At 41.3% G+C, this 25864-nt stretch overlaps 1 protein-coding gene across 8 annotated transcripts in view; it reads left to right on the forward strand.

Annotated features, from left to right (window-relative positions):
- LOC137372132 (collagen alpha-1(III) chain-like) overlaps positions 1-25864 on the forward strand; it is a 300919-nt gene that overhangs the window by 103522 nt on the left and 171533 nt on the right. For 7 of the 8 annotated variants that reach the window (XM_068035601.1, XM_068035603.1, XM_068035600.1 and 4 more), the window contains 5 exons: positions 6895-7094; positions 9200-9235; positions 10686-10757; positions 20210-20302; positions 20431-20475. In XM_068035601.1, coding sequence (XP_067891702.1) covers positions 6918-7094; positions 9200-9235; positions 10686-10757; positions 20210-20302; positions 20431-20475 — 423 coding nt within the window. In that variant the 5' untranslated portion in view covers positions 6895-6917. The remainder of the gene's footprint in view (positions 1-6894; positions 7095-9199; positions 9236-10685; positions 10758-20209; positions 20303-20430; positions 20476-25864) is intronic. The other variant, XM_068035599.1, reaches the window with a different exon arrangement.

The following is a 25864-nucleotide window of genomic DNA, read 5'->3' on the forward strand; positions in this document are numbered from 1 at the left end:
AGCTTGGCTGCCTGCCCCTTGTCCCACCTCTATGAAGCATAGAAGTCAGCTGGTTGGAATCAGCTTCTTGTTGTGCTTTTTCTTTAGTGAATTTGATAATTTTTCCTCAGTCTGAAATGAGGATGTTTGTTGATTCCAGAGTTTAATTCTATTCACAATTTATCTAAGAATGAAATAGCTCATGCAGCTTACAGGAAGACCAGAATAATATCCAGGCTATGACTGACAAGTAACAGAATTATTTGTACCAACTAAGTACCAGGTAATAACCAGTTTGAACAAAAGAAAGCCCAGCCCTCTCCCTTTGACTTTCAATGGTACCACAATCTCTGAGCTCCCCCATCTAAAACACCTTGTGGAGGAACCATTGACCAGAAGCTTAACTGGAGCAACCATACCAGCACTTTGGCTTTAATATCAGGGCAGAGGTGGGTCCACTGCAGGAAGTGGTTCACCTGTTGACCTCTCAAAAGCTGCCATCATTTACAAGGTTCAAGCCAGGAATACAATGCAATATTATCCATTCATGTGGATGGTTATTGTGTTACTGGCTCTTCACAAACATACTACTCACTACAACAATGATTGGTAAACTAAACGGAGGGTTTGGTATTGAAGAATACCGCATTCTAGGAGAGCTCTTGATTACATGTGCTACCTGCTGACTAACACTGCTCCAACTACTGTATCACATGTTAACTTGCATCACTTCCTGTGATGAGGTATACTAAACTATTTACATATTCAGTAGTATTAATCAGTGTTAAAGCAATGAAAGCAATATCACAATATCCCCCTTTCCTTAAATAGAAAAATGACATAAGTTATACGAATGTACATAATGAAATAAGATAATTATGAACAGTATTTACACTTGCATGTACTCTCATATTAATTATTTGAATATCTCAAACGTACAGGTGATCTGCTGACTCGACCTGATCTATTAACAGTGAAACTTTGCTGAGATCTGGAATTGTCAATTCTTCTGTCTTGACTCACTGGTCTAGATTGACAATTATCTTATACTTGAGTGTTCTATGTGTCATCTACCTTATATCCACACTCAGAACTTGAATGTGAATGTGTTCTTGAAGCTACAGGATTGTTAGGTACAATGCTGTTGGATAATTCTCAGCTGACATCTAATTCCTTCTCAATGTCGCTCCATTTGGGGCGATTACCTCATATGACTGTGGCTCATTACAGATCTTTGATACCTCCGCATTCTCTTGAGGGTGGATCACTCTGACTTTCTGTCCTACATGCAGTGGAGGCAACTCTGCACCTGCAAGTTTGTCATATGTGATTTTCATTTTCTCTTGGCTTACCGATAATTTATCTTGGACTGACGATGATCTGATTAAAAGATGACTTGGAACAGATGTTCTAACTTGCCTTCCAGACACGATCTTTGCTGAGGATGGTAATCCTGTATCTAGGGGTGGTGTTCATAGGTGCAATGTTGCGAATTGAATATCTTGATTGGTCTCCTCACATTTCAAGATTAGTGATTTTACAGTCTGCACCATCCTTTCTGCCAGTCCATTTGACCTTATATAGTGTGGAGATGATGTAATGTGATTTATAACCCACTTTGCACACATGTGGCTTCCTGGTGTACTGTGGACTGTTATCCAACATTATTTCCTCAGGGGAACCAAAAAACTGAAAATTGCACTCATCATGTTTGCTTCCGATGCACTTGATGTATCCCTCAGTTGGCGAATGATAGGAAATTTGGCGAAGAAAGAAGTCATCACCTCTGACAGTACATAAGTCAACAGCTATTCTTGACCATCGATGTAATGGAACATCATGAAGATGAAGTGGCTGTTTGTGTTGGCTCAGTTGATGTTCCTGCCATGAATTGCACATCCTGACTGCTCGTTCTATGCCATTACTGATCCCTGACCAATAAACTGTTTCACGTGCAAGTTGTCTTGATCTTTCAATGCCCATGTGACCTTGATGTAATTGAGTAAGGATATCTTGATGAAGCAGTTTTGGTATCAATATATGAAATGTAAGGAGACGAATCAAGATATTCAAATGGCAACGTTGCACCTATGAGCAACACCACTAGATATAGGATTATCATTGCCAGTTTGGAAGGCAAGTTAGGACAACTCTTCCAAGTCATCATTTGATCAGATCATCATCAGTTCTGATGAAGGGTCATTGACCTGAAGCGTTAACTCTGCTTCTCTTTCCACAGATGCTGCCAGATCTGCTGAGTATTTCCAGCATTTCTTGTTTTTATTTTATAATAGTATCAATACTCGTCTGCCTTTGAAAGTAACTCCACTTGATATCCCAAATTTGTCACAAATTCTGATGTCCATGGGAACCTCTTGCATTGTATCTGGTCATCCACTGATGATGAGCTGCCTTAATTCCCTGAGGACAGGATCTGTGGAAGTCATCAGAGAGTAGACATGAGTCTACTCTCGTTCCTCAGTAAAGTGATGGAGGTGTCATCAACAGTGCCATCAAGCAGCACTTGCTTAGCAATAACCTGCTCAGTGACTCTCAGTTTGGGTTCCGTCAAGACCACTCAGCTCATGACCTCATGACAGCCTTGGTTCAAACATGGACAAAAGAGCTGAACTCAAAAGGTGAGGTGAGAGTGACTGCCCTTGACATCAAGGCAGCATTTGACCGAGTATGGCATCAAGGAGCCCTAGCCAAACTGAAGTCAATGGGAATCGGGGAAACTCTCTGTTGGTTGGAGTCATATGTAACCCAAAGGAAGATGATTGTGGTTGTTGGAGGTCAATCATCTGAGCTCCAGGACATCACTGCAGGAGTTCCTCAGGGTAGTGTCCTAGGCCCAACCAACTTCAGCTGCTTCATCAATGCTCCTTCAATCATAAGGTCAGAGGTGGGGATGTTCACTGATGATTGCACAATGTTCAGCACCATTCGCGACTCCTCAGATACTGAAGCAGTCCGTGAAGAAATGCAGCAATACCTGGACAATATCCAGGCTTGGGCTGATAAGTGGCAAGTAACATTTGTGCCACACAAGTGCCAGGCAATGACCATCTCCAACAAGAGAGAATCTAACCATCTCCCCTTGACATTCAATGGCATTACCATCACTGAATCCCCCAGTATCGACATCCTGGGGGTTACCATTGACCAGAAACTGAACTGGAGTAGCCATATAAATACTGTGGCTAAAAGAGCAGATCAGAGGCTAGGAATCCTGCGGCAAGTAACTCATCTCCTGACTCCCCAAAGCCTGTCCACCATCGACAAGGCACAAGTCAGGAGTGTGATGGAATACTCTCCACTTGCCTGGAAGGGTGCAGCTCCAACAACATTCAAGAAGCTCGATACCATCCAGGACAAAGCAGCCCGCTTGATTATCACCTCATCCCCAAACATTCACACCCTCCACCACTGACACACAGTGGCAGCAGTGTGTACCATCTACAAGATGCACTACAGCAATGCACCAAGGCTCCTTAGACAGCACCTTCCAAACCCGCGACCTCTACCAACTAGAAGGACAAGGGCAGCAAATGCATGGAAAACCACCACCTGCAAGTTCCCCTCCAAGTCACACACCATACTGACTTGGAACTATATCGCCATTCCTTCACTGTCACTGGGTCAAAATCCTGGGACTCCCATTCCAACAGCACTGTGGGTGTACCTATCTCACGTGGACTGCAGCAGTTCAAGAAGGCAGCTCACCACCACCTTCTCAAGGGCAATTGGGGATGGGCAATAAATGCTGGCCTAGCCAGTGACGCCCACATCCCATGAATGAATTTTTAAAATGTCTCTCTTTGGAGTTCTTTGCATTTGTTCTGTCCAAATCGCATTAGGTCTATGTTGCACATATCTTCTAGTTCCACGTCTGCTTTGTCCAATTGGACATCCAACGGTATATCTTCTGTCATCTTGGGGTTGGGTAGCCTGCTCAATATGCCAGACATAACCATGAGGTTTCCAGGTTTGTATCGGACCTCACAATCGTACCCCGGTACTTTAATTAGTAGTCTTTGGAGTTGAGGTGGTGCGCTGGTATGTGATTTTTACCAAGTTATTGCTGACAGCTTGTGATCAGTCTTGTCAACAAAGCATTTGCCAAATAGGTACGTATTGATCTGGTTATACCAAACACGAATGCCAACATTTCTCCTTCTACATTTCAGTAGTTCACCTGAGTGGGTGACAAATTCTTAGAACCAAACGCAATTGCTCTACCTTCCTGTAAGAGACATGCTCCAAGACCCTTTTGTGAACATCTGCTTCAAGTGTAGTTTCTTTCCTTGGGTCATAATATTGTAAACATGCTTCAACAGAAAGTGACTGTTTTAACAAATCGAATCCTGCACGCTGATGATCTTCATGCCCCAATAATGGTGTATCTTTCTTGAGAAACTCACGCAGTGATGATACTTTCTCAGAGAAATTCGAGATATATGATAAGTTGTTAAACAGGTCCAAATAGCTCTGTAAATCTTCTTTTACTTGAGGAGTAGGCATTGATTGCAATTCCTCAAGTTTACTGGGACCTGATTGTATTCCGGTGTCAGAATAGATTGAACCGAAGAAATTCATATCGCACACATTGATAGCACAATTTTTTCTATTAAACATGAGGCCTTCTCTTCTAGCCACCTCTATTAGAATGTGAAGATTTTTGTCATGCTCTTCCTTGATACTTCCCATGATCGCTAGGTCATCCGCAATGCAAACACAGCCAGGAACACTCTTGGTAATGCGATCCATATGCTGTTGGAACAGGTCTTGACTCACTGACAAACTGAATGGTAACCGTAGAAAGCAATACCTCCTAAATAGTGTTCTAAATGTCATTTGTTCCTGTGAAAGGTGGACTGATCAATACCAAGGTTTTGCTGCTCCAACTATTGGATCACATATTAAGTTTCATCACTTCCTGTGATGATATATGTTAAACTATTTACATATTCAATAGTATGTTAATCAGTATTAGAGCAATTAAAGCAATATCACAACAGTTGTAGTCACAACAATTCTTAAGAAGCTTGACACCATCCCACCATCCAGGAAATAGCAGCTCACTTGATCGGTGCCCCTGACACTGGACTCAGTATCCATCTCCTCCATCACTGCCATACTATGGTTACCGTATTTTTGATTTACAGGATGCACTGCACCAATTTACCAAAGTTACTCAACAGCACCTCCCTCCACTGTGATCTCTATCACCAAGAACAACAAAAGCAGCAATGTTCTTGGACAACCACTACCTCCTCACCCAACGCCATACTAATTTGGATATATATTGCTGTTCTTTCGTTGTTGCCAGGTCAATATTCTGGAATTCCTTCATACCACAGCGGAAGAACCATCACCACAGGGACAGCAGTGGGTCAGTGAGAATTCACTTCCGTCATCTTCTCTGGGCAATTAGGAATGGGCCCTAAGTCATAACATCAGTATGATACAGAGGGAGGCCATTCAGCCCATCGAATCCATGCAGGCCTTTGTAGAGTAATTCAATCGAATAAATGTGACCTTACCAGCATCGCTGACATCCCCAGAAGAAATATTAAAAAGAAATTCCTGTTCTGCTGGGTTGTGAAAATGTAACCTTTGGAAAGTAATTCATCAGGATGAATTCATGTGGATTTTAAAGTTAAATGGATATTGTGGAGTTTTTCACAAAGTTCTACCTACTTGTCAGTTCTACCTGTGGTTGGTCATCTTCCCTGTGGAAATGAGGTTCCAGAAACTAAAAAATATATATTCATTCTTGGGATAAGGGTTTTGATGACAAAGCTGGTATTTATTGCCCATCCTTAGTTGCCCTTGAGAAGGTATTGGTGGACCTTTTTGAGTGACTGCAGTTGCGTGTGTTGTAGGTACACCCAAGGTGGTGTTAAAAGTAGTGAGTTCTTGGATTTTGACCACACCCTCACAGATCCTCCACAAGCACAAGCCGCAGTGCCAGGTTTCTTTGGGTGTCGCTTCGTGCAAAGCCAAAAGAAAATGTGGCAGGAGTACAAAAATGCCCTCTCCTGCCTCATTCGCAATGCTATTGCTGGGTTTGTGTCTACTGAGCACAGACCCAGTTCCATTGATTAGTGGAGGCCATAAAAATCTTGGGGCAACATATTGGGAACAGAGACATGTTGCAATGGATCTCTGTCACATATCCTCTTTGAAACTGAATTTAAATATCAAATTTTATAATTAAATGTGTCTACTAGATTAAAAGTTGATATTTTAAAATTATGTCTCTATAATTCTGCAGTTTAGCAGATTATTAATGTTTAATCCAACCTGTAGACAGCAATAAACTGTAGTCTTTTACTGCACTGGAATAAAAAAGTAGTCTCAGTAATGCTGACTATGACACTACCAGATTCCTGTAAAACCCCATTTGGTTTACTAATATCCTTCAGGGAAGGAAATCTGCTGTTCCTACTTGCTCTGGCCTATATGTGACTCCAGCCTCAGAGCAATGTGGTTGTTTCTTAATTGCCCTTTGAAATAGCCTCGTAAGCCATTTAGTTGTGTTAGGGGTGAACAACAAATGCTTGGCTTGTCAGTAATGCACACATTCCACAAGTGAATGAATAAAACAATCTGTTAATATAAATCATAATTATTAAGTAATACAGTATGTTCCTGGGCTTCTTTCATATAGATATTGTATCATTTTGTCAGCAGTATCATAAATTATGTAATTAAAAGAGATCGATTAAATAATAGTCTTGGATATTTTCACTCACAGATTTATCTGTACAATTGTAAATATCCAACTTTCCTCTTCTTCTTGCAATAATTTTCAATCTGTATCCACTAATTCTGAAAGTTATATGATTCCTTCAGTCAAATCTTCCTGTAGTGTTCTGAGTTTAATGCTTGTTTATGTTTCTTTTGTAGGATCCACATGCATTCATGATGGTATGGAATATTTGGACAAAGATGTCTGGAAAGCTGAGGCCTGCAGAATCTGTGCTTGTGAAAATGGAATGGTCCTCTGTGATGACTTAGAGTGTGACCCGATAGACTGCCTTGACGCTGAGATTCCTATTGGAGAATGCTGTGCAATATGTCCAGATGTTCTTCCAACGAACTGGCCTGTAACAATCTGTCCATTATTGTATTTTAATTTTTATTAAAATGCAGATGTTTTGGTTGACATTTGATTTTGATGTCAATGATAAAATATTAATGTAATTTACTATGTGTTACAATGAGTAAATACTGTTTCACATTAATACATTCAGTAAAGTAGGCCTATGAATTTGGCTATGCAGCACATGTTCCTTGGGCACCAAACAACCTCCTAAGCTTCCAAAATGACAGGCAAGAAGCATATGCTTATAACAAGCCCCCCGATCTATTGTTAAAGGTCAAAGGATTGCAGGCACTGCCCATGCCTGAAATCCTTTGCGTATGCAAATGAAGGGTCTAATGCGTGTTTGAAGTCTCCACTGCAAAATTGGCTTGCCAGCAGCAGTACGATCTTCACTTGAGATTCATCAGGAAGCTACCTGCTGCTCTTGGCAAGTCACTGGCTCTATGTAAATGAGGCACCTCGCTCCTCACTGTTCAAGCGTAGGGATCAATACCTTCCCCGCCAATACCACCACCCACCTCCATCCTCACCCCACATGGATGCCTGGGCTGTGCTCTTGTAGCTACACATTGACCAAAGGATGAAGTAATTGAATTTAACTTTACTTTTTAATTTGTGTACCTCATAAAGCCAGGTTAGAAATAGATCATCAGCAATAAAGCTTTAATGTTAATTTAATTTTTTTAGTAGTGGAAGAAAGCACATTATTGTTTGAGACAACAGATGTTTTGCAGGATGAATTTTCATGGAGTTTCTCTCACTTGTCAACCATAACTTCAGTGAAGAGCTGAAGGAAGCCCAGAAAAATGGCATAACAGGGCTTTGTGATGTTTGTGCCATTTTTCCATATTTTCCGGATGAGAAGCAGAATCCCCAGAATTCCCTCTTTTTGTCTTAAATATATCATCTGGTACTCTAAACCTTTTTTCTTAATCTGTGTTTTCTTTTACACTGTTTCATCAAATTAAATCTGTTTCTTTAAATGAATAATCAGCTAAGTTTGGATGGCTTGCTTGAACTACATTAAACTAATTCAATCCTTATTTTCAAATAGCAAGGGAACTTTTAACAGGTCTCCTTTAGAGTTGTATTAGTTGAGCAAAGGCAAGCAAATTTTGCCTTTTTAGTTTCTTTGGACAAAAAATCTACAATTGTCTATGTTTGGCCACATCAAATGAATGCAAATTTGTGATGTTTGTTACACATATATCACCATTAGCTGTACCTCTCCTTAGCTGCTTAGGTAATATTTGGTAATATATTGACCCAATACTCTGTTCATCTGCCTTTTATCCCCTAAATTATCAATGGAAATGTTTTTAACTTCTATTTTTTGTACATTTTCCATTAAAAGGCACATCTTGGAATCTAGCATAAGCTTATGTCACAGGTGACAAAACTCTCCCTCTGCCTGAAAGTGTCCCATTACTTGTCAGACATCCTTCTCTCATGGATTAATGATCTTATTTGTCAAGGCACCATGGATCCTTTACCTAGTAATGAATGCTTTGGACTTCAGCTCATTTGATATCTCTTTGAGAGCTGTGTCAGATATTTGGGCTTAGTTCAGAATCCAGGAAAATTTGTAACCAAAGTATACTTTGTATTTTATGGCTACTTTACGAACACACTTACACAGCTCAATATGGCAATTAAGGTGTCCAGACATTTGATCAAAATTTTTCCCAGTAATCTTGACGAACAATTAAATATTTCCTAGACTCATTTCCCTGGTTGCTACAATTTATTTGAATTTAAATACTCTTGCATTTTTTATTTTTATTTTTATTTCTAGTATGCCGAGCACCTGCTGTAATTTATGACTATCGTGGTAAAGTTAGAAACACCTTCCAGAAATAGGTTTTTGCCCTATTAAATATTCAGTTTATAGTATTTTTTAACCAGGTGTCTGTCTGTCTGCCTATCTATCTAAGGATGCAGAAACATATATGGAAAATTTGCGCCAAATACTAAATTGTAATACAAAATATTTTAGAATATATTTAGTAATGAAACTCAAGTATTTTTACAAAATATTTAAACTATTTTACCATTATTTTTCCTATATATTAATTTATAGTAAAATGTGTATTTATCTCATTACAGAATGGTGATACAACCCGAGGACCTAAGGGGGACCCAGTAAGTGTAAACATTTTGGTTCAAAATAACAGAACAACTTTTGATTTACTTCACGTCATAATTTGTAATAGTTTACACTGATAAAAGTGAAAAGAGCCAAACACTGACGTCCCCAATTCATTTCTTATTGTGTAACAGCAAGTCTAAAAGTATATTTTCATGCATGTAGCTGTATTCTAAAATATTGCCTAAATAAATTCTTTGTTATTAGTGGCATTACCGTCGCTCTGAACCATCAAACAACCATCAGACAATAGTATCACTGTGGCAATTTTACAAGCTAGTTTGTACATATCAATGTCTTTATCAGAATCAAATAACTGGTAACCTCTTCAAGAGCTGACTTGGCTAATATTGTACTTTTTCTTACAGATATTTTACATACAGAAAACATATATTTATAACAAAATGTACCTGTAACAAAATGTAAAACTAACCAATTTCTACACATGAGGCTTAGTAGAGGAACCAGTGCAAATCTAGTCAAACCCATCTCTTGCTATATCATTGCAGATTCTAACTATAGCAAAAAGTTTCACATTTTCTTAAGGAATTCACTTGCTATTATTGTTTAAAAAAAAAGGAAATGTTCTTTTAAAGGGAAACACTTTCATTAAACCAATACCATTAACACACCCCTCTAGGAATTGAGTCAAGACTGTTAAAATCATTTTATGTGGGCCAGAATTTTACATCAGGGCAGAGGCCCCACCCACCAGCCAAAAAGTAGGGGGCGAGCCTGCCTCTGCCGGTCCTGGAAGCCATGCCATGATTTTACTTGGCCCAGGCCCTTAATTGGCCTCAGGTGGGCCTTGTGTCCCTCTGAGATAGGAAATCCAGCCTCCAAGAGCTGCCAGCCAATCAGCGGGCAGGCAGTTCTTCAGTCCCAGTGCCACCAAGAACGGTGGCCACTGTTGGGACTGGACCCAACGAGAGAAGCAGCAAAGGAAGCGGCCCCGGAATTAAGGTAAGTGTGTGGGACCTCACTGGGACAATCGGCTGGACCATGGAGGGGCCCTCTGTGGGGCACATGGTGCCTGATCAGGAGGGGCCTCCCCACACAGCCCACAAGGAGGCTGCCAGGTTTTACTGGGTGGCCTCCTGAGGTGCAGAGTCACCCGTCCACCACTGGTAATATACCCATGGTGATGGGAGTTGGCCCTTAGTGGCAATTAATTGGTCACTTAAGTGTTGGCTTGGGGCAGTGGGCTGTTTACCACCTCTCCCACCACTTGTAAAATTGCTGTGGTGGTGGGAAAGCAATGCCCCAAACTCAATTTTATGCCCTCCCCCCACCTCCAGCCTGCTCCAGGGGGGTGGGGGGGGTGCGTAAAATTCTGGCCGTGATATGCTTGCAATCTGCAAAGAGGAAACATGTATCTGAGCATTATGGGCTGAATTTCTGTTTTTAATCTTTGACAGTAAATATTTTTGTACTGTTTTTCCATAGGGTCCACCTGGTCCACCTGGACGCAATGGCCCTCCTGGTCCACCAGGACCACCTGGACGACCTGGCATTGGGGTAAGTTAACCATCCCTTGGCATACAATTCGAGTTTGGGTTTCTGCTACATCAAATATAATTTATTAATTCTATGGTCAAAGATATTCACTATAAAATTCATCTTTGATTTAGGTACTGACAATTGCACCTCTGGGTCTTGTTGAAGTACCAGTCAATTAAAAGTAATACCATTTTGTGCCATCACCTATGCAAAAATCAGTAAATAAAGAACAAAATTAATATATAACTTATTGCGTGTAGGAATGAACTGTACATGGTTCCTGAATTCATTGAAATGATTGTGATGTTATCACCTACAAATTTGATTGCATATGCAAATTGATGTTGGGGCCTAATTGTAATGTCAACATTCTTCATTGGCTGTATCCCTCTTGGGGGAGGGGACGATGTCAGGAAATTGGGCTCATAGATGCCTCCGAAAGGGGAGGTGCACTCTGGCTGCGGTCATCAGGAAAACTGCCTAAATTGTTTGAAATGGCTGAATGATGTACAGAGAGCACAACTGGTTTCTGCGATGCTGCCTTGGAGGCCCTGGACAAGGTGGGGGACCATAGTGAGATTCTCTTTCCCACATGGGTCAGGAACCCTTCCAGGCATTACCTCCGCTAGTGGGAAGAGGTTACAGATAAAGAAAATGCCAGGAGCTTAGCTCTTAGGACTTGACTACAATGCTAAAAGAAGTTCAATTACCTGATTAGAGTTGTCAAGGTAAAAATATTGCTCTCTAACTTTCTGCTCACATTTGCACCACCTCCAGTCTGACTGCTCACAATACCCCCCTCCCCACTTCACTTTGCACATCTAGGGCTGGATTAATGGGCCCCCTGGTGATGGGCTAGGAGGCAGAGGGGCCCATAGAATTGCAATTGGAGACTGGGGGCAGAGGACCCATCACCTTCCTGTTATACCGCAATTTATTCAGGGGCGGGATACGCCAACGATGGACTTCCTGCCCGGAGGCCAATTGAGGCTCTTACAAATCCTATTATCAGCCATTTAAGGGCCTCTTCCCCCTGTCGCTGGCATTAAGCCAACAGCAGTAGGAAGCCTCCACCAGGTGTGGAGTTTGCCCAGTAAAATGAAGCGACCTCCCTGCGGGCTTGGGGTGGCTTTCCTCTGTGGGAAATCTGACCCATGGAAGGCCCCACCAACAAACAACCCACCTCCCTGAACCCTCCCTCTGCACTCAATGCCCCTCCTACCTCCGCCATCGCCGCGCCCTGGCGAACTGGCCCCAGCGATCCTATCTCACTTACCTTGGATCCTGGTCTCCAGCACTGGGCCTAGTTCCCAGGCCTCCTGCAGTACCACCGCTCCCAGTGGCACTGCTGATACTACTGAGCTGCAGGCTCTCTGACTGATCAGAAGCTCTTGGAGGCTGGATCCCCATTTTTAAAGAGACGGGGATTCTGGTGCCGGGCTGTTAATTGCCTAGACACTGTTTAATAGAGCTAGATCCCCAAATTGCTGAGGAGGGCTTCCCACCACCTTATCGGCCCAGTGCCGGGAGCCCCACTGGCTCCGTTAAATTCTGCCCTTACAATCTCTGCACCACACCACTACATCTCATTTTCCACCTATTCACACAATCTGCATCCCCTACTCTCATCACTATTGCAAGCCTCATTTTCCCAAACCACATGTCTGATACAAACTCTATATGAACTATTCAAATATGACAGACCCCTTCTCCATTGTTGACTGTTCTTGTCCTTTTCCCTTTCACTTCCCCCTTCAGCAACCACCCACCCCCCACCCCCCACCCCCACTCTTTTGTCCCTTGGTCCTGCCCAAGTTGCCCAAATACCTGAACATTGATGTGCTCAACTCTCTTTGCTCTCCGCCACTTATTGATACTGGCCAGGTATTGAGCTTAGGTTTGCACAGGCAATTGACTACACCGTCTACATGGGTTAGTCCTGCAGATGGGGCTCATGAACTACTTTCTTAATCCCCGAGTGCTTATGTCCCCATATTACTGGTCTCACCACGTGTGTCCTTCTGACCCAGTGGATTAAGCGCGTCAAATGCACGACCATCACTACTTGGGCAATAACCAAGATGTGGGAGGCGATCCTGACCCAGGTGGGTATCTGTATGTTTGAACCCCAATTCCATAAGTCTTCCCATCATGTGGTGTCATTGATCTGTTTCTGTATAACCTCCTGCCTCCGCTCATGCAGTTGTCTGCACAACACTAATGTACATTAGGGACATTTAAGCGACTCTTGGATAGGTACATGGATGATCGTAGTATGAAGGGTATGTAGGTAGTTTGATCCTAGAGTAGGTTAAAGGTTCGGCACAACATCGTGGGCCGAAGGGCCTGTACTGTGCTGTACTGTTCTATGTTCTAACTCCTTCAAAAATCTTTTAACCCTTTCTCTTGCAGGTCCTATTTCCTCATCCCCTGGCAATCTCATTGCCCTTCCTGTCATTACTAATGTGTTTAATTTATCCTGATTATTGTAAAGTCATTTTCTCTATGTGAGTGTGTGCCAATAGCTTGATAATGTAATATGTTGTCTCACCCGACTGGCTGCATTAACCATTTCGTGCCATGCTGTTTCTCAAGTCAGTAAACATGTTTGAGACCTGTTCGTCAGTGCACTTCACCATGCATTTTGCATGTTAGTTGCTCTGCCTGTAACAAATCACATCTGTACACGTACACTGGTATCCCAATGTCATGCCACATATTCTCAACTCAGGTGAGCTTATCAAAAGATCAAAAATGGCCAGACTTTCAAATGTAGCTCTCTTCAAAAACTCATATCTCCAAGAGAAAACTATCAATTGCGAGTCTTATCTACACTTTCCTGACTTTCACTGGAAAATTCTAGGCTTCTTGGAAATTCCACACTGTATTAATTTAGCTGTTTGAATTCTAATTTCACCATTGTTTAACCCCAGAATTCCTTTATTAGCTCTTGCATCAGCCCCATCTAATTGCCAATTCCCATTAATTATAATTCTATTTCATTTTGAGCCCTGGAGAACCCTTACCATCCAATATTCATAATTCCTTAAAACAGAAATCAAACATTTCTGTTTGATTCCAGGCATTGCTATATATTGTTTGTTTTTTTAATCTTAGATGACATTTTAATTCCTTAAAATTAAACTGGATTTTCGACATCTCAGATTATTCCAAATTCAAATAACAGTGTTGCTGGAATGATAGGTTTTATTAATGTTCCATTTAATATCTCCCCAAAAGAAACTTTGTTTTTTGTACTTAGGAACCACCTAGACTGTTTTTGTTGTTTTTGTTTTCTAAACATTGATGGTCCTCTTTAATGTCAGATAAATTTCCCTTTGAGTGCTTTAAATAGCCACTCATATCAATTTAATTTTGTTTATCAATTCCAGTTTCTTATGCCCAGACTTGGTGATAATTGCATTTTTTTTTACATTAGAGACAGAAGAGCTTGCAACTATCTCTCCTTCTCAAGCACTTTGTTTTGTTGATAAAGATAGCTGCAGCAAAGTTAATTTCTTTGCTTGTCTCCAAGGGGGTGGAGCAAAACATTCTCAGCTGCGTCGCTTTACGTAACCCTTTTTTTTCCTGATCGAAAAGAACTAAACTCCATTTTAAATGTCTTTTTGGTATCCTTTGGGTTTTAAAACAACAAAATCTTTAGTAACATTATCAAATTCAAAGGAAACCATCTCCATTAGAGAAGACAGTATTTTATATTAAACTCCAATTGTTTCCAAACTTTTTTAGCATCTTTAGCATCTAAACCAAGGATTTTTTTTTATATTACCAAGATGATTCCAAATTACAGTTCACAGCAATAAGCATTTAAAAGTTTTTCTCAACTTAACAGGTTCATTAACCTTAATGGTATAAACTTAGTTCAGACTTATTAACTTATAATACTTATTAACTACACACAGAATGGAATAGCACGTGCTTTTTTAAAAGATAGCTAAATTACGTAATTTTTCTTGTTCTTTCTTCAGGTGCCTTTTCAAATGACAGTAATAAAAACAAAAACAAAAGAAAAAGTTATTTAACATTCTTATAACAAATGATTTAACACCAGCTTCTTAAACAAACTTTAATCTTTCCCATATCTCCTTTGCTTATCCTACTCTCCCTTAAAACAATTTCTGACATCTTCTCCTTAAAAAGTCAGTGAAACATGTCTTCAAGTTTAAACTGCACAGTAAAGCAATAGCAGATTTTAAAAGTTAGCCCAATTAAAGCAGTGTTTTAAACTTCAAATTGGATTTCTGCCAGACATCTTCAGACTTTCAAGGCTGAAGCTTATCTCCTAGAAAATTGTTCATTGCCTTTTTACAGTTGCAAAACCAACTTTTAATATAGAAATAAAACTTTAACTTAAAATATAATTCAATTTCATATCCCATTCCTGGGTGCACAATCTTAAATTATAATGAACACACTCAACAATCACTTTTCACACTCATTCAATTGCAAACAACTTAGAAAATTGATTCCTGTAATGGGTTATGAATTCAAAGTACCAAAATCTGTGTCAAATTCCCTGTCCCGAACACACACACGTTCAACTAGCTCACAACTAAAACATGACTCAAGGTTCCCACAAAATATACATGTGTAAAAATAGAACAAGTAACAAACTCATGCTTTCAATATTAATGCCAGACAACAAAGAGTTAACGACTGTCAGTTCTACAGAACACAAGCTGCACATCCCAAGGACATTCATTTAATTCCTGGAGACTTCCAACATTCACACATTCGAATCAAAAGACACAGTAACTTGTTTCCGATGTTTTTGGGTGAGGTGAAGAGAGATAGTCCCTTCGCCTCCCCACTCCGCGACAAACTCAAGTTCCGTTTTCTCGGCTGTTGCCATTTTGAGCACCCTCGACCTTTCAATCTGGGACCCAATCGTCCGCTGGGACACACTCGTCCCAACCTAATCCAGTATCCAGTCGTCTCCTGGGACATACTCGTTCCCCCCCCCCCCCACCTGAGTCTCAGGTCTAAAGTTCGGACACACCCTGTGGACCTCCGTTCTAGTCTGACGCAAACAGCAGGAGAGTATTCTTTCAAATGAAACAATACTCACCAGATCATTGTTTTCGCCTTCACAGAGGGCCGGGTGTATCCTGCCGACAATGCCACTGAAAGGGAGCTCAGTCACCCTCTGATTCTGCGATAGACCAGACGAGACTCGAGCTCCTTTGTTCACTGGTTTATTGCAAACCTATGCAGGCGAGACCGTACCCATACAAGGTGGCATACGAACTCTCTGAATAGTTCCAAAAATATCATTCTTACACCATTTTATAGATGACAGCTCATTTGCATTTACCTATCATTCTGTTACACAGTCTTCTCTTTTATCTTTATTCAATTGTGTCCACTTGTACATAGCTAGGTTACCCTATTACATTCTAAGCAGGTATACATTATACTATCTAATCATTAGCAAGGCACGTACACATGAAACTTTTACCCTTGTCTGATTTATGTCAGACATGACTACTCGTGGTTCATCAGGCCTTCTGCTTTGTTCACTGTTCTTGTCCTTTTCCCTTTCACCTCCTCCTTCAGGGAGGGTTGGGGTGAGGGGGGAAAGGTGGGGGGAAAACCAAGAGGTGCATTGTTAGATCATCTGCAGCTTGTACTTCATACCAGATTGCTGGAAAACGGTAAAGTGAGATTTGAGAAGATACATAAGGCGGAACATCCTGGATGGCTTCAGGGATGCTGGCTGCTTTGGCCTCAGTGATGGCCGCACCAATAATGCCAAGTGCCATCTCCTTCAAGGGGGTGAGGACATGCAGTCGTGCCTGTCCCCCACCCGTTCATTACTGCTGCCTTCGGTTATGAGCCACTATGTCCTTCAAGCAAGAGGAAAAAGGGTCAGTGAGTGTGTTGCCATGTGTTTGGGTGATGTGCCTGTCATAGCTGAATAGCTAGAGGTATGTGGAAACTGTGAGATGTTGGTGTGAAGCTTGCAGCAGTGGTAAGTGTGTGAGGGTGAGGTGGAGGATATGAATGTTGGGCATGAGTCCTGCTTGCTATGGGTGAATTGTGAGGGTGTGGTGCATTGAACAGTGTGTGAGGTTAGCAGTGTGTTTGGTGTATGATATTTGAAGATGCATTCACTGACCTTGACCACTCATGTGACACATTGAACTTCTTCCAGCACTGTACCAGGTCCTCGGGGCCAGGACTTCTAGCATTGATCTCCCTGGCTATCTGCTCACACTGCCATCACAGAGTCTGTCTCGAGGGGCTGCTTTCAGCAACATGTTTAGCAGTCGGCTGTACATCACAAGCAAGGAAATGAGTAGGCAGCATGAAATTTGCATGCTGCCTGCATCTCTTCAATTGGGCCTGTGATAATCCTGCATTGCAATCCTCACACTCACTATTGGGCCTTATGAACCTTCAAATTCATTCAGTAAAATCAAACAGAATTATCACAGTAAACTGACAACTGAATACAAATTTTGGTATCACTGATGAATCATTACTTTGGAACAGCTCTGAATTAGAAAGAGTTAATGTAAATCACATTGCTGTATTCGTTTCTGGCTGTATTGATATGTGTATAAGAATGTAATAGTATGTAACAAGGAAAAGCATTCAGTTAGTTCATTCCATAGACCTTGCATAATTGCTTTATTATGGACTCTGCTCAACTTATCTTTTGAGGACACTTTCTGAAAGTTTTGTCACAGTTTTTGAAAGATAAACTGCACAAATCTCCAGAATACCTCTCTTTCCTGACATTGCACATTATAGACTGATTGCCTTTCTTGGTATTACACATCCACTGTAGCTTAGGAACCATCATAATCCACAGACAATTAATCACCTTTATCTTTACTTCTAACAGAAATTCATTTTTATAACCAGGTATGTGCCTAGATCTCTGTCAAATGTGGCAATCAACACATTAACTGCTTTTGCTGGACGTCTATATATTTCTACTGCTCTGTAAAAAAAAACTTCCTAGTTCTAATTTAAAATGTTGTAAATTTATATTTCATTCCATAAGATCTGTGCAATTATATTTATACATTTGCACACATCAAAGTTTTAAAAAGAATGAAGGTTAACATAGAATCTTAAATTATGTCAATATATATCAATATGCAATTTATCCTGATGATAATGGAAAACTCATCTGATCCTCCCACATTTCACCAAGCAAAAAAAGTTTGCAAAATACCTTGTTGTGAAAGTAGTAACCACAAATGAATGAATTGAACCAAAATATTTTATTAAATAAATAGTTAATATCCTAAGGCAAAAAGAGGAAGGATTGGAATGAAGAAATAATTTGCATTTAAATAGCACCTTTCACAGGTTTTCTCCAAAACACTTCATAACCAATGGATTACTCTTGAAGCACAGTTACTGTTGTTATGTGGGGAAATGAGACAGAAGTTTCAAGTTAATGAATGATCAGCAGATCAGTTTTTTAAGGGTGTTGGTTGAGGGACCAACATTGAGTAGGATACCTGCACCTCAATTAATCCCATTTTTTACACTTACCTAAACAGTCAAATGGGAGTTTTGTGTCTTATTCCATTCCCCAAGTGTCATGCAGGCACTTGCCAAGAATGAGGCATATTAATTTTGTCATATGAGCATTGATTTTAAACTGTTGCTTGGAAGAAGAGGAGGTCTGTCACTGGGCTGAAAAACATTTGCATACTAACAGACAGTGTGTGTGGAGACAAAGGACTATTCCCTGCTCCAATTAATCCAATTGGATTTTGATCAGCAGACAGTGATGGGTAAGGAAGCGCATTCCAGGGCCTGCTAAGATGATACAATCCACAAAAGTCAGGACTGGTTAAACCAGCTGGTCACATGACTAACTGGCTGGTCCATGTTTTTTTTGAATTAGCCACAGAGAGTATGAACTCAAACACTATTTGCTCCTGGACAGAGAAGATCTCTCTTGTCTGCTCCCATCTCTTTCTCACAAGCCTCTGGACCCACTGAGGACACGTGAACCTCAAGAGAGAAAAGTGTCCTACATTGAACAAGGTTTAAGAAGAATACTTGGCCCCAACGAAAAGTCAGACCGACTTACAATCAAGGACTCTACAGCAAGCTAGAAGGACAATAACCAAAATCATCTTCAGATATTGCCTCAAACGTTTCCACTTTATTTCTGCTCTTTTCTGTCTCTATTTGCATGCGTGTATAACATATGCATGCTAACGTGGCGCATCATGTATCTGTAGGCGTTAACCAAATTAGAGTTTAAGTTTAATAAATTTCAACCTTTCTTCTTTAAACCTAAGAAAACCTGTTTCTTTGCCTTATAATTGGAAAGCAGTGAACAAGGATTCACCAAGGGGGAGCTAAAAATATGGTGTGTTTATAATTAAACCTTGTTACGGTAAGACCAGGTGAAGGCTGAGAGGGAACCATAGACCCCTTTCTTACCTGGTTGTAACACCAAGTATTATAGCAAAGTGCCAATCCAAATTGTGTGCTAAAGCTCATCATGGGTTTGAACCCAAAACCTTCTGATAGAGACACAAAAGCACAACTAACTGAGCCAAGCTGACACTGAGCGACTATAGTTCAATTCATTTTTCCTTCATTGATACTGATGTTAAATACATTGCTTGTAGCTACACCATCCATTTCTCACAACCTTTAAGAACTTAGGGTCCTACAGTGTAGGAATATTTGACCCTCTTGTCTGAACCTTTTCCAGTGAAACTATCTAGTTTGGCGTCATATTGTTCAACCTGCAAACAATTTTCTAAATATAGTATCATCTATGAGCTCTGAAAAAATTGGAATAACTTGTTTTGATTTTACCTTTGCGAAATTCCTCCTTTTTTATTTCTATCTACTGGTTCTTCTAATATCAATCACCTCAAAACATTAGTGAATAATGCTTTGAGATCTGCCTTATTTCTTATTGCCTCTGCATTCTTCAGATAAGTGTTCATAACTTTGAACATTTTTTCCACTATATATAGATTAGACATTTGTGTTTATGATGTAAAAACTAACACAATAGTTATACTTTGTAATATGTTCTGCTGAAATGAAGTCAAAGTTGGTTTATATATTCTGTTGCTTACCAGTGTATGAGACCTTTTCTACCTAATTAAAGTTTAATTTTAAGTAGAAAAAATCAGAGTGCTCTACTTCAGGAGAATTTTTATTTTCATTTGTCGACAAAGATGTAAATAATGTCAAAATACACAAGCAGTGTCCTCAAGATGAAAATGATAGAGCGCTCTTGTCATACTTCTCTCTTGCTAAGCAAAAAAAGGTTAGTGAAATGAATTCCCATGATGTCATTCCCCAAATAGCTAAAACAAACGTGCTTAGACAAAACGCTTCTGCTAATTAATCACAGCAAACTTTATAGTTTTATTAGTTTCTGTTTTGTGAATGCTTAAATGAGGTTCTGAGTTTGTGATCCAAAAAACATTCAATTTTATTCTTCTTTGTAGGGCAATGGTCATCCTGGTGGCTATGTTCCTTTCGTGGGATGGCCTGACAAGTACATACCTTATGGTCCTCGTCCAGACATACCTTGTGTTCCGGTAATAGGATTCTCTTTCAGTATTTACGTTTCATAAATAGATTTTGCATGAATTAAAAACAGGCTAAAAAAAAATCATTTAGCTTTAATTTAAAAATAACTCTGATTTATAATTCTGTAATATTTTAGGGCCCTCCCGGACCTCGAGGTCCAGCTGGCTCAGTTGGACCACCTGTAAGTATCTGCTTATATGTGCCATTTGTTTTTCTTTTCATGTTTACATGTTTTCTCGTTGAGGTAGGGGTTCACAATAATTTAAAACAAATATCTCAGTGGATAAAGTGGATAGTTTAAAAAAATCTCAAACTACCAAAAAGCCATTGTCCAAATGTTTCCAAAATGGTTATTGTTCCACACATAACAATTAGGAATGACACATCAATGGAAGTAGAGTGATGTACTGTGCAAAACTGAGGGCTAAATTAATTTAAATTTATTTAAAAATGCATATTTACCGTGTCTCAGTAAATTATGTGGCTGTGAACCCAAAGACCACGCTTAATTTACTCAACCTCTGGTAGTGCAGTATACTGAAGGTCTTCACATGTTTGTAATTAGTGTTTTAAATGGAAATAAATTCAGAAACTTTTAAATACAGTAAGGTAAATATCATTTTTCAAAATCATGAAGATTTTTGTTTCCTCTTTTAAAAATTGCAGTAGCAAGTATTATAAAGTTCAATTTATAAATCAAAGTTGTATGCATTATTTTATGTCTTGTGAATGCAGGGGATTAACATAATTATTTCAGGGCATGACAGGGTAGATGAGGATAGGATGTTTCCTCTGGCTGGTAAATCTAGAACCAGGGGACACAGTCTCAGAATAAGGGGCAGGCCATTTAAGACTGGGATGAGGAGGAATTTCTTTACTCAGGGGGTGGTGAATCTTTGGAATGCTCTACCCCAGAGGGCTGTGGAATCTCAATCATTGAGCATGTTCAATACAGAAATCAATAGATTTCTGGATACTAATAACATCAAGGGATATGGGGATAGTGGGGAAAAATGGCATAGAGGTAGATGATCAGCCAGGATCTGTTTGAATGGCAGAGAAGGCTCGACAGCCAAATGGCCTACTCCTGCTCCTATTTGCTATGTTCCAATGTTCGTATTGTCATAGACATCAAATTAGGGAAGTATAGAGTTATGGTTTTCAAGCCACATTTTGGCAACAAATGTCCCTGTTCAGAACCAAGCTCATGGTATCTCTGTTCATGGTATTAATAAGTACCACAAGTTGCTGGGTCACATGTTTCACTCAGTGAGGACATAAATACATTCTTTGTGATTTATCAAATATTGGAGACTGCTATTTCAATGTACGCTTCAAGATCATAATGGAAACAACAGATTGTAGTTATTGACAAATTACAAAGTATTTAGAGCACTGAAACGGGCCATTCAGCCCAACAGATCTATGCCAGTGTTTATGTTCCAAATGAGCTTCCTCCCACCTTTCTTCATCTAACTTCATCAACATATCCTTCTATTCCTTTCTGACTTATGTGGTTATCTAGCCTATTCTTGAGTGCATTTATGCTATTCACCTCAACAACTCCTTCTGGTAGCAAGTTCCACATTCTAACCTCGCTCTTGGTTAAAGACGTTTCTCCTGAATTACCAACTAAATGTATTAGTGGCGATCTTAGTGTGCTCTGGCCCACAATTGGAAACATCTTCTCTGCATCTACCATATCAAATCCTTTTGTGATCTTAAAGCTCTCTATCAGGTCACTCCTCAATCTTCTGTTTTCTCGAGAAAAGATCCCCAGTCAGTTTAATCTTTCCTGATAGGTATAACCTCTCATTTTGGTATCATTCTAGTAAATCTTTTTTGTACCTTCTCCAGTGCAAAAACTGCAAAACTGCTCATTGTACTCCAAGTATGGTCTAACCAGGTTGAACATGACGTCTCTGCTTTGCAGTTCTATTTCTCTAGAAATGAGCTTCAGTACTTTTGTTTTTTGCTTTTTTTTAATGATCATATTACCCTGTATCACTACTTTTAGTGATTTGTGTATCTGCATCCGCATATCTCTCTATTCCTCTACCTCATTTAGACACTAAGGGCAGAATTTTGTTGAGCTCCCGATGCGGGCTCTGTGGCAGGGAGGACAGAAGATCGCAGCCACAGCAGCCCGCCTTGGAGCCCCCACCGGGATTGCCAGGCCTGATCTTCCAAGTGGCGGCGAGGCTCAGTGGCGGCCACCACCACCACCCCCCCACACGCCACTTGGCAATGGGACCTGACATTTAATATTTAAATAAACTTTGTGAATACAATTACATACAATTCCCCACAATCTTACCAGCTGTCCGAGATCTTCTGTGCAATGGCCGGCACTCATGCGTCTTCACTTTCCCGTCCAGGGAAAGCTGGCACCACTGAGGTGGGGAAGTGGGGAACGCAGGATTTTTAGTGTAGTGGGGGGGGGGGGGTGGGTGGACGGGATCAACTCTGCCTTTCTAGTGTAGAGGGGCAGGAAGGGGTGACCTCTGTACTTTGTGCAGTCTTAGCAGGGAAGTCAACTCAGCAATTTAAGTGTTTGGCGGGGGAAACGGGGCAAGAATTTATTTGCGGTGTATTGGGGGTGGGGGAGATATGGGGTTCAACTTTGCAGTTTTTGTGGCAGGTCTGGCAGCCTTTTAAAAACGACTGGCTTCCAACTTTTACTCAGGCAGGACAAGAGCTGGGCAACCAACCCGCTCCTATCAGGCGGAATGACATTTTGAATATGTTAATGAGGCTGGACCCTCAGATTTGCAGGTTTAACTGTGGCCGGCTGTGTTTCCTAGACCTCGGGGAATCTGACAGTTGCAGTAAGGTGAGGACAGCTTCAGAGCAAAGCTGAGAGTTTTCACAATACTCCTTGTTTCTTTTTATATTCCTTGATAATTTAATTTTCTAGTTTCTCTTTTCCATCCTAATCATTTATTATACTTCTTTCCTAACCTTTTCATATTCCTTTTTGTCATACTGTCCTTGCTGTCATTATACTTAGTGCATGGCCGGAATTTTACCCTTGGCGGACAGGAGCCGACCACTGACTGAAAAGTTGGCGGTGAACCCGCTTCTGCCTGACCTGCGGATCCGACCCATATTTTGCGGGTCCCTGGCCTTTAAGTGTTCTGAGCTGGGACTGCCACCTGCTTGAGGCAGGAAGTCCCACCTAATGGAGCTGCTGGCCAATCACCGGACTGGCAGCTCTTAGTCCAAGCAGCGCCACTGGGAGTGGTGGCCACTGCTGGGACTGCAGCCTAGCCGACAGAAGAAGATAGAAACATAGAAACCTAGAAAACTAGAAGCAGGAGTAGGCCATTCGGCCCTTCAAGCCTGCACCACCATTCAATACAATCATGGCTGATCATCCAAACTCAGTACCCTGTTCCCGCTTTCTCCCCTTATCCTTTGATCCCTTTAGCCCTAAAAACTATATCTAACTCTTTCTTAAATATATTTAATGATTTGGCCTCAACTGCTTTCCGTGGTGGAGAATTCCACAGGTTCACCACTCTCTGGGTGAAGAAATCCCTCTTCATCTCAGTCCTAAATGGCTTACCCCTTATCCTTTGACTGTGACCCCTGGTCCTGGACACTCTCGCCATCGGGAACATCCTTCCTGCACCTAGTCTGTCCAGTCCTGTTAGAATTTTGTAGGTTTTTATGAGATCCCCTCTCATTCTTCTAAACTTTAGCGAATACAAGCCTAATCGACTCAATCTCTCTTCATACGTCAGTCCTGCCATCCCAGGAATCAGTCTGGTGAACCTTCACTGCACTCCGTCCTTAGCAAGAACATCCTTCCTCAGATAAGGAGACCAAAATTGCAAACAATACTCCAGATGTGATCTCACCAAGGCCTTGTATAATTGCAGCAAGACATCCTTGCTCCTGTACTCGAATCCTCTCGCTATGAAGGCCAACATACCATTTGCCTTCTTAACTGTCTGCTGCACCTGCATGCTTACTTTCAGTGACTGATGCACAAGGACACCCAGGTATCGCTGCACCTCCCCCTTCCCCGATCTATGGCCGTTCAGATAATCTGCCTTTCTGTTTTTGGCACCAAAGTGGATAATCTCACCTTTATCCACATTATACTGCATCTGCCATGTATTTGCGCACTCATTCAACCTGTCTAAATCACACTGCAGCTTCTCTGCATCATCCTCACAGCTCACACTCCCACCCAGCTTTGTGTCATCTATATTGAACAAAACACAAATGGATGATGTCAGACCAACACCCAAACATGAACCCAAACTAAGTTTTCAACCACTGAACTTAATAGTACTGTATTGCACAAACATTTTTCCATTTTGTGCTATAATTTCTGTTTGGTGGGGATTAATCCAGGCTAGCAATGTTTCCTCATCCACCAGCAACATAGCCCCTCCCTCTCCCCAAAATACTGATTTCTTCCACAAATCCCTTCATGGGCTCACACCACCTTACCTCTGCAATCTCTTCCAGCCTTACATCTTAGCTTGTACTCTCCACAATTCTAGTATCGAGACCATGGTTGGCCAGCGTAGACCCATGGGCCAGAATCCAGCTTGCCAAAGGTTTCCATCCGGCCAGTGGACATAAACTGTTCCCAGCCTTTCCTCCTCCTCGCTGTGTTGTTTATGCCCTCGACCGTTTGCTTTGCCCTTTCCTTGAATCGGAATTTCAAACTTGGCTCTGCCTTAGCTCCAAGTGCCAGCTACAGCAGCCACTCTGGGGTCGAATCCAGCAGTGCCGAAATGTCAAGATGTTGAGGAGCTCCGGAACTAAGGTAAGTGATCGGTTGGGCCTCAGCGAGGCAAGGGTGGTCGATTAGGGGGACGGGGGTTGGGGGGGCGCGTGTTGGCTGTTGGGTGTGGATGGGGCAGTGGAGGCAGCCCTCTATCAGGCACAGGGTGCCTGAACAGGAGGCTCCCCCCACCCCCAGGCCATCAGAGAGTCGCCTGCTTTTGTCAGGTGGCTTTTCTCGGGCTTGGGACGCGTGCCTGCCAAGGGTAAAATCCCTGTGGTGGCAGGCAGAGGCCCTTAAATGGCTGTTAAGTGGCCACTTAAAGGCCTTGATTTGCCTGGGGTGGACGGGCCCTGCGTAAAGTGGCGGTGGAGGCGGGACCAGGTTAGGAAGGGCCTCCCGAGCCTCCTACTCCATTTTACACACCATCCCCCCCACCCCCCCACCTCCCCCCGCCACCTTCCCGCTCTTCGGGGGGCGTAAAATTCAGCTCTATGTCTTTTTCTTTAGTTTCGGTTTTGCCTTATTTCTTGACTCATTCATGGTGCGTCATCAGTGGCTAACTTATTCTTGCTTTTTGGTGGGAAATATTTCTCGTGGACTCCATGGATAACCATTTTAAATCTTTTCCACTGCTGTCCTGTTTTGTTGTCAGTAAATGTTCTCAACTTTCCCTGGTTCCATTTTCATTCACTTCACAACATAACTCTTCCCATTTGTTAGGTTGTTTTTTGTCTTGCTTATGTCTTTCTCAATCTTTATCTTAAACCTTATTATGTTGTGATTATTATTGCTAGATGTTACATACTTACTCATCTCTTATTTT

This window comes from Heterodontus francisci, chromosome 7 (genome assembly GCF_036365525.1).
Source record: "Heterodontus francisci isolate sHetFra1 chromosome 7, sHetFra1.hap1, whole genome shotgun sequence".
In the NCBI taxonomy this organism is placed as follows: domain Eukaryota; kingdom Metazoa; phylum Chordata; class Chondrichthyes; order Heterodontiformes; family Heterodontidae; genus Heterodontus; species Heterodontus francisci.